The sequence below is a fragment of the Pyrgilauda ruficollis genome, unplaced genomic scaffold, assembly GCF_017590135.1.
Source record: "Pyrgilauda ruficollis isolate IOZ18807 unplaced genomic scaffold, ASM1759013v1 scaffold14, whole genome shotgun sequence".
Taxonomy (NCBI): Eukaryota; Metazoa; Chordata; class Aves; order Passeriformes; family Passeridae; genus Pyrgilauda; species Pyrgilauda ruficollis.
The window spans coordinates 790,001-805,160 of NW_024512543.1; the positions used below are offsets into that span (position 1 = coordinate 790,001).

The 15,160-nt window shown below is 33.9% G+C and overlaps 1 protein-coding gene across 1 annotated transcript in view; it reads left to right on the forward strand.

Moving 5' to 3' along the window:
• The window catches only part of CDIN1 (CDAN1 interacting nuclease 1), a 124,628-nt gene that overhangs the window by 49,085 nt on the left and 60,383 nt on the right, over positions 1–15,160 (forward strand). The window contains exons 6-10 of the mRNA XM_041460143.1: positions 1,914–1,993; positions 2,348–2,397; positions 5,230–5,297; positions 10,301–10,366; positions 12,687–12,792. Of these exons, the coding sequence (XP_041316077.1) occupies positions 1,914–1,993; positions 2,348–2,397; positions 5,230–5,297; positions 10,301–10,366; positions 12,687–12,792 (370 nt within the window). The remainder of the gene's footprint in view (positions 1–1,913; positions 1,994–2,347; positions 2,398–5,229; positions 5,298–10,300; positions 10,367–12,686; positions 12,793–15,160) is intronic.

Sequence of the window (15,160 nt, forward strand, 5' to 3'; positions counted from 1 at the left end):
AATATAATATCTGGTAACCAGAATGGAGAAACTGAAGTTGACAGTCTTAGAAATAGAGGAAATTTATTTTGCAACTCTAGCTCATTACTCAAAACAGTGTCCAGTTAAACATTTTCCAAATGCAAATCTGTGGTGTTTTTCTGGAGTTTGATTAGTCATGAAAATACTTAATTTTTCATAATCAAATAATAATATATAGATCAGTAGCCCTTCAAAGCAATGAATTCTCTGTTACACTATTCGTTATTTTACCATTCTATCAACCTCTCTATTGGCAAACTGTTACTTTTATATTATTCCTACTTGTATATTATTCCAAGTGAAAAATAGTTACTGTTTTAATTTTTAGTGTTAGTAATGTAAATGTGCACATCACCTTTCATTTCACATTTTCAAAGTTTTATGCTAAGTAAAACATGTATTTTTAACAGCATACAAAGGCTAAGGTAAAATGCCTATTTATTCTTAATATTAACTTTAAAAATTAACATTTATTTCATATTAGAGTAATAAGATACATAGATGTAATGTGGTATGTTGCTTCTGGATGTGTTTTTGCTTAGTGGAAATGATTGTTGTTGAAAATATTTGCACGAACTTTTGCTCCTGCCTGTGATGATAGCTCTTTGTAGCTCTTGCAAAGCCTTTAAACTCATTCAGGGGCTTATATTCCTTTGCCTCACGTGGTATAGTTTCCTGAATAAATTGTTTTCTTGCAAATGCTACATTCACCTGAATGTGATGCTTTTAAGAGGTAACTTAGGGAGTAACTTGGATTACAATGCCAGTCTCCTTTACTTTCAGGGAGGAGCTTACACACATCCATTGACAGCAGCATTGCTGCTCATATGGCAGATCCCTTTGTGTCCTTTTCACGCTGTCACCTGAGTCTTTTGATTCAGTTGCTGAAGACCATGACAAGGGTTTGGCTCTGAGTTGGGGCAAAACAGATGAAGAACAGGAAATTAGTAGCTTTTCATTTTGTTTACAGGATTGATGCACACACTGGTTAAAGTCATGCAGGAAATCTTTGGCAAAGTGGGGAACCTTGCTGGTCTCAAACCTGATCTACTCATAAAGATTCAATGATGTAAATACACCACCAGCTGAGCTCCATCAGAAGTTGTTCCCAGGACAGAGGCAGTATGTGCAGTGTTGACTTTTGTCTGAGAAATTTAAAAATATTTGATGTTTTTAGAAGGTATTTTTCTAGAATAAAGTCTTTCCACTGCTACTAGTAATTAACTGGCATTTGCAACTACCCAGTCTAAGCACGTGGAGAGGAAACAATGCCGATGACTGCTAAGACTGTATTTGAAAATAAACTAAAGGTGTCTCCTGTTTTACCTTATTTTTTCATTGTAGTATCAATATCAGCAAGTAAAAAAATGATAAGTGCTAAAATTAGCTTCTTATTTCTTTTGACTTACATTTTTACATTTCAAAAAAGCAGAGAAAGCCTTTTCCCAGCTCTTTAATGCACTCAGAAAAATGTGTCAGCACTTAGTAATTAAATACTTTAATTTGGAAACAAATAAATTGGAATCATGAAGTGCTTAAGAAGTTTCGTAAAGGCTGTTTAGAATTTTTACATATCTTCTAATAGGATATTAAGGTTATTTTGTGTTACTGTATACTAAGCAGTTTCCTTAGAAACTGTATGTGCTTCTAAAGCACAAACTGTCCAGTAGAACTAAGTAAATAAGGGCCTGCTCTCACCTTGGGCTGATAAAATCCTTTGGTGGTTCAAGACTTTAGAGATAATTGTATCAGAATGGGTAAGTACTTATGAATTTGTAAGTTTAAATTTGCTGGATGGATAATTTTCAAAATTGTTAATATCAGTGTTTTTATTAATAAAGTGTAACCGAGCTAACAGGTTTTTTGTATGTTTTTAATTTTTATTTCTCTAGCCTCCAAAACTCTTATTAATAGCATGCTACGGGACCCTTCTCAGATTCCAGATGGAGTGCTAGCAAATCAAGTCTATCAGGTATTAATCACACTTGTTTTGTTTGGTTTGGGTTTTTTTTTCCGTGGCAATTCTGTTATCTGCCTAGCAGAGTAAAAGATTTTAAACCTCATTTAATTACTGTCATCATAAACTATCAGTGAGGTCAGAGTGCACTGTAAATGGCAGTGCAATATTTGTGAGGGGAGCATTTCACTTTTTAATAGCTTGCTTTTATAGTGAATAAAAGCATGCAGTTTTTGTTTTCTGTGATTAAATCTGAACAGCATCTGATAGCCTTTTTGAGGAAAAGTAATTACTGTTTTTAAGATACTCTTTAACTATAATGGTTTTGTAGTTGCCCATCAGTATACTACTTCTCTTATTTGTCTGCAGTGTACTGTGAATGACTGTTGTTATGGACCACTGGTGGACTGCATCAAACAGTATCCTTTCCCATAAAATTTTAGGTGCACAATTGATGAGCTTAGACTGTGTGGAAGAGATGTGTCTAGCTGTAACCTGACATAAAGTTCTGCTTCACAAAACACATTTCATACTCCTCTCTTTTGCATTCAGTCAGCTAGAGGGTCACTGCAGAGCTTTCTCTGAGCTAACAAATATCAGATGGACCATGGGAAGATGTCAGTTTGCTGGTTACACATTCATATCTATGCCTGATTGAACCTCTTTGGTTTTGATTCGTTGAAATGCATATCTGGTTTTTGCTTAAGACTAATAGACCATGCTTTGACTGGTGGAGTTGGACTAGACGATCTCTGGAGATACCTTCTAATCTCAGTTATTCTGTGATGAAATTAATAAATTACATACATAGTGTTCAACAATTGCTTTGCTTTGTTATGAATATGAGTTTTAACTGAAATTTTTTCAAGTGCAGTTCAGGTGTGATTGACTGATTAGTATTTTTAAACTCCTATCTGACACTCCAGTGCAGTTCTTTTATTTCTCTTCTTCTTAAAGGAGATTTAGCTGTAGTAAAAAAACCTTATATATATATAAAATAGAATATTTGCAGGGATTTTTTTTTTGTAGTGTTGAAATAGTTAATCAGAGAGCCATATGGTGTGTACACTGAGGGAACTCCACATGACACTGGGTGTTCCAGACTAAGATTATAATTTGGTAGGAATGATCGCTAAGAACCCAAATCTATTTTAAAAAAATCCTGAAGGAGCAGCTCTTCTGTTTCAGTCTGTGATCAAAGGAAAACTTTCAAAATCATGGCCTGCTGTCACTGAGCAGGCTAGTAAGGCAGTTCCTTCCCAAGTCCTAGAGAATCCTTGCATAAATCTCTGCGTGCAGTTTGGGGGGAAATCCTGGTTTTGCTGTACAGGTGCAGATAGGAAAGCTGCGGTGATGTTTAGTTATTAATGATGTTTAGTTATTAACCAGTACTTTGTGTAGTTGTGATACATGTGATTGTCACTCCTTGAAAATACTTACTTTCTGCTAGAAACACTTTTGTCTACTACATCCTCTGCCCTATCCCCATTAATTTTAACAGCAGCAGGATAAAGTTCTAATTGTCTTTGTATTTTGTGCTTTTAATTGTAATTTTAAATATTCATTGAGACTATCTTCACGATTAAACAAAGTGCTCTGAAAGTGGATTAATCTAATAAGCCACACATTTTAAAGGGTTGTTGATCACTGGTTTTCATATCCAGAATTTTGAGATTAATATTTTGTGGATGAGCAATCTGGCTGTAGTTTTATGAAAGTACCAAGTTAAAAGTAACAAAGACATGTATGTAGAATTATGGACCATTTTTAAGACTTATTTGCCTGCAGTCTAGAAAAGATTTTTATATCCTCCTCATATTCTGGCTCAAATCGGTTGTTGAATATGCAGTGACATCAATGAGAGTAATTAGGAGTTTTTCAATTCCATTTGGTACAGAAAAGTTTAATACTAAGCTGTGTGAGTGCATTACTGTAAGTATGTTGCTGAATTAGATGTTAATTTTGAGGTGCATAAAATAGTTAAAAATCAATTTAAAGTTAAGGTTTTAAAAGCATAATGTCTTCTGAAGGATTGCATATTGATTTTAAATATAACTATCTAATTGTATATGCATGGACCAAAGTATGAAGTCAACCTCTTTGTAAATGCCAAGAGGCTATTTTTCAGTAATAGTTCAGATGCTTACGGGAAACTAGGCTGCTAGATTGCATGAGTAGAAAATGGCTTGTGATGTTATTTACAAGTTTTGCCCCATGGTCATTGCCATACATCAATAACAGGTATTATTGTAGACTAAGTGTTTTTGCTTGTGGTGCATTGTAAATTCTGTTTGCAGTATTTTTCTTACCTTTTTGCCATTCTTCATTTGTCCCTTCTGAAATTGCTAGTAGAGTTTAACATAATACATAGTTTCAATTGATGTAAGCTGTATGTACATATGAAGTGATTCCATAGAATTATTTCTTTGCTGTTCAGTATGAAGGGTTCATATAAGGTAATTACTTAACCGTAATAGTAAGATGATCTGTAGTTTAAGTTTTAAGAAGTTACTTTAAACAGAATTTGGAGCCTAACTGCTTTTAACATTAGATCTTTTGTCATATTATTCCATAGGATTCTTCTTAAAAGCTTCCAGAATAGAACTTTGACCTCCAGGAGGATATATTAAAAATGCTTAATATGGTGATTTTTTTACATATTCCAGTGAATAGCACATTGGATCAACAGGCTGTCAGTGAAGTGAAAAGGACCTCACTATAAAATATGATTTCATCTTTCCCTAACATTAGTTATGCTTCTGAAAAATCAATTGAAAGGATTTTTTTTTTTACAGGAAAATGTTTCAGATTAATGTAGTACCTATCAATTTCAGAATTTAAGAAAGAAATCCAGTTTGTTTCATCCTTTGCTGGATTGGAGAATTGGTTACTAGTCAGTAAAGTGGAACTTTAAAGGTATTTTACTGCATGTTTTAAGATCACACTGTCTTTTATATTTAGAAGAATAAACAGTATGGAATGCAAAATGGAAATATTGCCCTTAAAGATACTGAATAAATATGGTCAAATGGGTCTTAATTCTATAAAGTGTATGCAGTTGGTACAATAATCTGATTTTTGCAAAGTTGTGTATGCTTCTAAAAATCACTATAAGGATTTTCAAAACTTAAGAGTTCATATCACTGGTCACTTCTGAAATGCAGATGAAGGCAAATAAATTCTATCTGATGTTTCTATGAAGTAGCTTCTTTTCCAAAGTAATCTTCCATTTCTTAACCTAAAGCTATCAGCGCTATTGGGCATGAGCACGAAGTCTTGCTGCGCGAAATGCTTTTGGAAAAAAATCTCTCTTTCATAGGTAAGAATCTGTAGTAGAGGATATCCAGTGAAGTCTTAACTTTAGAGATGTTGGTAACTGTTTACCTAGGATAAAATTCAGCCCAAATGCTCCTTATATTAGGGAGTAAAGGAAGAGTAAAATATGATTGATGCTATATCTGTTATCTTTTATTGATTTAGAACGGAGCAGGAACTCAGTTACCTAATACCCTATATATACAGCACATGCACAGGCTTGCAATTAATATTTTATAGAATAAGTAGCTGAAAAAAATGCTTTAATATCTGCTGTAGTATTACTTTTGGTGTCATGAGATATTAGCCATAATCCAGGCCTTATGAGATTTAGGAAGAAGCATATGAAATATTAGCTTCAGAATGCTTTATGTATTAAAGAACTGCTAGAAGATTCACTCATTTACCTTGCTGTGCAGTTTCTACTGAATTTTTTACCCCCTACTTCCCAATCAATGCAATTACTCTTTTTTACACCCCCAATTTTTAGTTATTTTAAGGATTAATTAGTTAGGAAGCTACTTCCATTTTTTTCTTTTAGCCTGCAGTATGTTTCTTTTACCTAAGTGCCATTGAAACAAAGATTAATGTGTAAAGTATCCATTCTGTAAATGTGATCACAAACAATGACTTCTTAAATCTTGGATTCGTTATGTGATGAGACGACAGTGAAGTGAAATGCTCTCTTCTGTTAATGGTTGAGCATTGTACTAAATTTGTGTGAATTTTTCTGGGTTTACCTGGAGATATGATCTCTCCTGAAGCTATATCAGGTTAAGATTTTGGAAACCTTAAACAAATTTAAGAAGTTAGAAAGTGTTATTAAGCTTTTTAAGAGATTTGTCCATATGATTTAGGAACAGAATTAGTATGCTCTTTTATTTCAGAGAAAAGTGAAAAAAGGACAGGATTAACTATCACATACAAGCTTGCAAATGACACTATGAAAATAAAAAGAGGCAGATTTTCTTATTTCACTGTAAGAGCATAGATACATGTAATAGGCTTAAGCTGTAATTGTAGAAATGATGGCAAGTTAAAATACCAAACAGTTCTAGGAACAATAAGTAGAAAACAAACTGCCAGGAAAGGTTGTGGAATCACCTTCAATGAAAAATTCAAGGCTGGATTTGACACTCATCTATCAAAGCTGGTAATGAAATCAATCCCATCACATTACAAGGGAATGGACTGGATGGCTCACTAAGGGATCCTCAACCCAATGAATTATCATTTTATTTGGCTTGTGTAAGCTTAAGCAGTATAAAAATCACATTTAAATTTTACTGTTTAATGACTTTGGATAAGGATAAATTTTTTCTTTAGAAATTAGCTCCAAGAAATTTGTGCTATTGAATTAAAATATCTAGAACAGGTTAACTTGTTAGAATACGAAGACAGAAATGAGAGAGCTTAGTTTGTTGTTCATAATTTTTATATATAGTGAAATATTGTTTAGTTATGATTTAAGATATGTTAAGATTTGCATTTATTATATCTGTGATCACGGATGTATTTCAGATTTTAGACGTGTTTGGGATATTCTTTAAAAAACCCTTTTCCCTAGTATCTGTAAGACGATCCCTACCAAGTCCCTTGCAATACAACCTTTCCTTTCTGAAAAACTAGTTCCAAAACTGCTTGAAGAAAAGACCAGAAAAACAGAAGAGATGCCAGTGTTTCCCATAGGTCTACAAATTCGGGCTTTGTTGCATAATTCGTCATTCCTGTTTTGAAGAAGGCTTATGATTTACATGGCTTATGGCTTGTAATTCCATTACTTTTTAACAAGTTTCAAAGAAAGAAATTTTGCAATTGCAGTTCCCATATTACGGTACTGTTCCACTGTACTGTCTTCCAACAATAGTCAGGGGGTTTGTATCGGATGTGTTCACCTGGGCAACAGAGAGTCTAGTACAGGAGAGGAAAGTACAGTCAAAGGACGCAGTGGATATGAAGTGCCTCAGTACAGTCTTAGAGCATGAAGCAGCTTTTTAAGTTCTGGACAGAATTTGTCTGTTTCTAGAGCAGTTGGGTTTCAAAGCCTACAGATCAGAAGTAACACCTTCAGGCTAACCCAGAATTGATTGGAAACCTATACACACTAATGGGGGTTACATTTTATTAATCCACTCATCATGAAAAGTGCTTCATATACCATGTCCTCTTTTCAGCAAAAACACAGCTCTCCAGTCTTTATCACTTGGCCTGAGATTAAAGTGATCAATAGAAGCATTTTATCAAAACAGGCTCACAGCTTCACATGCCATACTGAAATGCCAGGAGCTTCTAAGTTCTGTATAGGATTTTTATTTTTGTATCTTTATCATGAGTATGTTAGGAAAGCTTTTAGATATATGGGGAGGTACTGAGCTTTATCCTCCCTTGGTTCCCACCAGTGGATATAAATCATGAAATCTGATCAGTGTTTTCTGCTGTAATCTTAAATTTGCAGTTGTAGCTCATTCATGCATCAGCAGAGGAGGGCTAGTATAAGAACAATGATGTGTTAAATGGTTCTGATTGAGTGTGACATTATGGTAAAGATGAAGCTGCAGTTTTGTTGAAAATCTAAATTAATGGGGTATCTGTTGACAAACTACTTATTAGGGCTGTTTCCACATAATTTTCAGACCTGAGGATTTATAAATGTCACTGTCAAAACTGCTGTGGGCTGGCTTTCAAGCAGTTACTGAATTATTTTTTAATACATGATAGAGTCTAAAGATCTTTTGAGGTGCAGAATGCTGCCTCTGTAACATACCTGGGCTGAAAAGCTAGTACTTCTTTTTGATGGTGTTATGGTTTGAAACAAAAATTCTATGGTGATTGTGAGGAGTTTCAGTAATTATTTCTTCCCCAGAGTTATAAAACTTCAAAACACTTGGAGAAATAGTAATGCAAAGTTCTGTTTCTGCACATGATAGATACATCAATAATAAACGTGGTCTTTAATATGTTTTCCAACGTTAATCACAGTACGGAATGCTAGGAAAAACCACATGAAGACATTTAGAACCAGATATAAAACAAAAACCATGTTCTTTTCCAAGCCATTTAGTATTAAAATATTTTAAAAGTAATCAGGCACCCTTGAAAAAAATAATCTGCTGAAGAATATTAAAAGTAATGCTGATGCAGATTCCAGTTCAGAGACCTTCCATGTTGACCTATGAAACATGTGTTTACGTCTATTTTGGTTTTCAGTAAGTTTTTTTAAGGTGCATTTCCCTTATTTTGGGGTGCTAGCGTTTGTTAAATGTGAAAAGACTGACCTTTCCATTGCTATTGCTCTTAAATGAACACAATTTCAGCTGGGACATCCTATTGTCTATGCTAGATTATTTTAAGCAATTAAGAGCAGGTTGCAGTTAACTAGATTTGGATAAAATTATTTTGTTGGTTTTTTAAAATAAGGATTAAAAGATTGCATAGAACATTAATTCATTTTTATGTTATGGCATAAAACTTTTTATTCAGAGGGTCTGTTAAATTAGAACCTTCTTGATCTTTACATCATTTATCTGTACACATGACAATCTAAGTTTCAAAAAATAGTCAAAAACCAAGTCTGTCTCCAAATCCTATAAAGGTTTTTCATTATCATATCATGTGATAATGAAGTGTCACATTGCAAAGACTTATATTTAGTGTAGTCTATTTATAGTGAAGAAATGCTCTCAAAATTAAAAAAAAAAATAGTACCATTCAAAAAGAATAAACAGCTATTGTAGTTTACTTTGACATGAATGTTCAGCTTTCCAAATTTACTTCTGTCCCACTTTCAGAATTAGTTCACTGTATAGAATACTTCAGAGTTATATTCTTCAATGAAAAAGAGTGGGAGGGTTTGATTTTGGCAATACTACAGTATTTTGATTTCTAAGTTAGTATGTTTTCCTTGTCATTAAAATGTTACTTGGACTCAAACTGCTGACCTTTCAGGATTTGCACAAAGTATTCAAAAACTGAGTTCTGAACATTGGCCATGAAACTAGTGTCCTAACCTGATAAATGGATTGGAAATAAGCTACCCAACAGTGAGAATGGACCATTAATTTTAATCAAAGGTGATGTAGAAAGGCGAATGGGATGCATGACAATGTCAACAGCCCAGTAGGTGTTAAGGGGCTACACAGCCTTACTTGTTACTAGGTAGTGCCATTAGTTGAGCTTGGGTGAAGACAGAAAGCCATGCCTGGAATTGAATGACCAGGTCACTCCAAATTCTAATGGAGAAATGGTGTTTCAGACATACCGATGTAATGATATCAGAAATCAAGGACAATAGTTTAAAAAATATTAAAGGGTGGAATGAGATTTTTTCCTTTTTTTTTTTTTTTTTTAGGGGAGCTTCTTTTGCCTTTTGCAGTTTTGTCTTGCTCACTCATTATTATTTCTTGAAATACTCATCTCTAATATTTTTAAGCCATAAAGTTGTAGACGTAATGTTAGCAGAATGTCTAAATCTTTCTATGTTCAGAAACTGGAAAAATTCTACAGAATCCAGAATGCAAGAGAAACTAAAATTATGGGTCTTCTTTAATAAATTTCTGGGAGAGAAGGCTTTTCTTGCTCTTTTTCTTTAATAACTTTATGCTAACATTAAAAATAAAACCAAGGCAGCAGTGACACTATATCTACATTTGTGGTGTTGGTAGGATTAATCTTAACACATCCAAAGGTGGAGAGACTCTTCTTTCAATCAGTGAATATACCTCTTTATTTTGAATATTTGGAGGTTATAAAATATTGTATGACAGCTTGAATTAATGATGTTTATAATGAAGACATAAAAATGCAGGGATGACAAAGAAGCATTTTTATATCCATGCTTCAGGTTTTCTACAAAGGTTCATTTAATCTGACACAGCATTGCATGCATAAGAAAGATATGTATGACTGCATTAGTAATTCTTGCACTCTTATTTAGAATAAAATTAATTATGCTGCTGTCTACTTAATGGAATAGTTTTATAAACAGTAGTTCTTATTTTCTATGTACAGCTGAAGATCAGCTTCGTGCAAAGGGTTATGACAAAACACCAGACTTTATTTTAGAAGTACCAGTAGGTAAGTCTTTTAAAAGAATTTTTATTATTTTGTGTAGAAGTACTCATGCTAAAATATTATGGCTACTTAAGTGAAGCATATTCTAGGATACTGCAAATAAGTCTCTTCAGGAATTACCCAATAATTCTAAGAACTTCTAGTTTGAGTCAGAGAGGTTTGATCCTAAACAGTGTTACCCAGTGTTTCTTCTTTAGTCTCTGCATGTTTTTATCTCATTATCAAAAAAAAAAAAAAAAAAAAAGAAAAAAGCAAGAGTAAAAACCTCCAAATCCCTGCTCCCTCTAATGTATTCTACCCACTCTCCTTCTGAACTAAACTCTGAAATAATCTGTCCAAAGTAGTCTTAAGATTATTACATTACACCTGTAGGTCATTGCAGAAAGGTTTGTCATTGTGCAGTTATTCTTTTACCACCACTTTGCATCCAGATACAACTCTGCAGGTTTTTACTGTTTTTTAAAAGCCTGAATAGCAAGAAAGAATAAGGTAAAAAAATAAGTATGAAGGTCATGTTAAAGTTTCTGGTCTTGAGGCCATGTGACAGCACTTGAATATCAGTAAGGAGGGAGAATCCACAACCTTTGCAGGTAACGTGTGCCTATGCCCAGGCACCCTCATAGTGAAAAAGTGGTTGCTAATGTTCAGGTGGAGCCTCCTGTGTGTAAGTTTTTACCCATTGCCTCTGGTTCTGTTACTGGACACCACTGAAAAGAGCCTGCCTCCCTCTTTACCTGCTCCTCAGAAAGTTGTGTACAGTAAGATTGCCCAGTAATGTGGACCATAATACACAGTACCTATTTGGTGTTAAGGGTACCCACTTTTATATTAGAAACATGAGATTATGTTGCACCTATTCAGGATCCTGATCAAAAGGAAACTAGAAAAGCAATTATTTTTTTTTTTTAATTCTTGAGAAGGGAAACCAGGGAACAGCCAAAATAATTATTTTTGTATTATTATCCTACTAGAAAGAAGGTTAAAAGTAGTCATTAATTAATTTGCATATATTTGTCTCAAATTCAAATAATAATAGTGCATTACTTCTTTCAAATTATTATAGTCACTTGAGACTTACAGGAAATCATGTTCTACCTGTTATCTGACCTGAATTAAGGTATAGCAATCCTTGGATTCTTTTCTTCATCACCTAGTACAAACCTAGGAAAGGCAGATATTTCTTAGAAACAGCATCTGAGCTGATTATACCTCAGCTTTTATATCTCCTGGGCTCTAAAGGTGTTGGGGTTGGGGAAGGATGTAGTAGTGTAGGCTACACAAGTTAACTGGGTTACTGATAGCAGGGTAGTGGTAGCAAATAGAGCTTAGTGTGGTGACTTCATTAGTTATTTTCCCAGATTTCCTGAGTAATTTTGCCATCTGTGGTCAATCATTTGCTGCTACAGCCTCTTGTGATATTTTTGTATAGTGCTTCTAGGTTTCTAGGTTTGAATGTTCTCTGAAAACCTCATTCCAAGTCTTAAATTTAGGCTAAGGCATTGTGGTTGTGGATATTGTAGGTAACTCAAAATAAAGGTAACATTTTTAAAGATCTTAACAATGATACCCAAAACCACCTTTTTGGAGAAATAATGGTCTCTTAGAGTGATGCTCATTGTTTCTTCAGCAAAATTACATTGTTGGTTTCAGAAAGGACATTCCTTTTTCCAAAAAAATGATGATTTTATTAATATTAGTAGTTCACTCCTACAAGAAATGATAAAAGACATGAAACAAAGCAAATACCAAATCATAGAAAGAAACAGGAATTCAAAATCACATTTTTTCACATATGCCTTCTTACTCCTAACTTCTTTCTAAAGAAGTACTACTGGTTTTACAAAAGAAAGGAAGCAGACACAGTCCAGGATAAATTTCCTTCCCTTTCTTATACCTTCCATTCTGGATTGGTGGCAAGTGTCTGTCTTTAGCAGCTTTGCTAACTGTTTTTATCATTCAGCAGAAGTTTCCAATTTCTTACCTGACAACTACCTTCCAACAACATAAGGGTAGTAGAAGAATACAACTGCTTCTTAGCCTAATCTATTTTTCTTTACGTTCTCTTTGTGTTAGAATAAATGCAGATATGTGGAACAGGCTGTAATTAAACTGAAATTCATGTTATTATCTGTTAAAAGTATTTTCTGGTATTTTTAAAAATCCCTTTGTACATATATGAAAGATAATTTCTACAAATATGTAATGCGGTTGCAAGCATGAATTGTGTGGTAGACTGTGGAGTAAACAGAATGTTCCCTAACACAGTCTTAAGGCTGTTGAGTGTGATTTTTACAGTTCAGTTTATTTTCTACTGTCACCATAGCTGTGGAAGGACACATAATTCACTGGATTGAAAGCAAAGCCTCATTTGGTGATGAAAGTAGCCACCAAGCCCACTTGCAAGACCAGTTTTGGAGCTACTGGAACAGGTATATTTCTATTCTTTTTCCCTTATAGAAAAATAGGACTTCATTTTAAAAAGTTATTGGATACAGCACTACCGACTCTGCATGTTACTAATCTGGCATTTTGAATGTCATTAATTAGCATTTCAGGTTGGTGTGCTGAAATATTTATGGAAAATTGAGATGTTAATTGTTAATGTGCAGCAAATATATATGGTGATTTTAAAGTGATGCTAGATGACAGAGTAAGTTATTTTGGTACAGAAGTCATATGTCAGTTTTTTAATACCTTAGAAAGAAGACTTTGCTGTAACATTTTGGAATATGTGCAAAGTAACAAATTTGTTAAAAAAATCTTCCCCACCTAACCAAGTGGGGTTTGTGTATAAAGGACGTTATTGCTCATTGTCATTGTAAGTAGGACAGTACTGTTTCACAGTGGTTATTTATTAATAAAGTATTTCTTTTGTACATTTGAAGCAATGATTACAATTATCTTCAAGTTGAAAATGTAGTAAGTATTTGCAGGATAAAGGGGGAAATAAGTTGTGCTAGACAGAATTTGTGGCATGTTGATAGTGTAAAGATATTTTCTTTTAAATATGGTTATTCTGCTTTATTGTTCTAAAAGTCATTATTGTGTGTATTTATAAATCTTTCCATGGTACTAGACACCTCCTTACTGGAGGAATTTTTCCCAAAAAAATATTACAGTGCTTCATCTTCAATGCCATTTTTCTATGTATTAGAACCCTAAGCAAGGTAGTGAGGCAAATAAGAATTTTAATAACAGATTTTTTTAAAGCAAAAATTTAGAAGTCTTCTTAGTGTCCACAAGATACCATGAGAGGGATAGTGGAGAGCATGGCACAAGTGTGTGAACATGCAACAGAAAGGGGGTGTGTGCCAATATCAGAGACTAGTCTGGTGACCATTAGTATTTCACCTGAATGTGAAAATAACTTGCATTATCTTTGGAAATACCTTAAAAGCAGGTTCCATAGAAAGCAGCTAGAAAGGGAAACCAGATCTTGTTAATAACATCATCAAAGTGCAGAATTATGCTCTGCAGCAATATTCTTGATTGATACGAAAAGGACCTGCTCTTACTTGACAATCCCAGAAAGCAGAGAATTGGAAAATTTGAATCAAGCTACTGGGAAACTTGGAAGGCTGTCAATTGTTGGATGAAGATATTATGTTCTAGAAGAGTTGTAGAAAATAAATTGTAAAACACAGAATATAAAACCTAGAAATTTGAGTATATACAATATCTAGGCAAATGGTGAGAATGGCAGGAAAGACTGTGATGCAAACAGTGCTGAACTGAACATCATTGTAAAGGAAATGGAGCAGCTCAGGCTGGGGGAAGACCATTAGATGTACTGGAATACTTTCTCAGTGTAAAGGGTGTGTTTGAAGGCATCCATTATGGTATCAAAGAACACCTCCAAGAAGTGAATTTTAAACTGATAACTTGAGTGTAAAGATACTAAGTTGAGATATGGTGAAACTTGCATTGACAGGTAGAATGAAGGCACTGATCCAGTTGTTGTTTGTAATAAGATCGCCATTGCAGTTTCTGTCTTTTTTCTTTTTTTTTTTTTTTTTTTGTGCTATGGAGTGTCTATCCACATATTAGTGTAAAACATTTGAGAATAGTGTGTACCATTTGCATCTGACATTTCCAAAGGAAACTTCTCTTATGCTTTTATCAAGAAACCAAGTCGTTGCTAACTTCATTTTAATTTTAACGTGCACCAATTAATAATTCAACTTCAAAAATGGAATAACATCTCTCACTGTGCTGTAAGTCAAGTACCTTTAATGTTTCAAAAGCTAGACTGAAATGATACGTGACCAATAAAACATTTTGGAAGTAGTTTTGAGATTTTTCTAAATCTACTGTTATAGCTGTTTGTATTGGAAACAACTACAAAAATGGTTGATTCTTAAATATAGTGAATTCACATTCATATAAAGGAAACTAGAACTCTCCATAGTAAGATAAATACACCCTAATTTGAAAATTTAGGTTAATTATGGAAATTAGGCAGATTTCTGTGGGGATTTTTTTTTAAATAATAAATCCTGTTAGTTTTAATTTTGGTACTGCTTGGCCAAGCTGACAGAGCCACATCATCTGAAATGAGTTCTGAATTACTGTAGTTTCTAATATAATGACGTTTGGGTTAATGAACACATGTTGACAGATTAGGTGGCATGTAGGTTAGACAGTTAGCTTTCATTGGTCTCTGGAACTATTTGTATGAAAGAACACAGGTGTAACTGCACAAACTGTGAACCAATTCTATATTATTTAATCAGTCTCTGCAGACATCTCTCAAGAGACAACCACATTCTCAGTCAATTCATTGTACCTTTTTGTCTC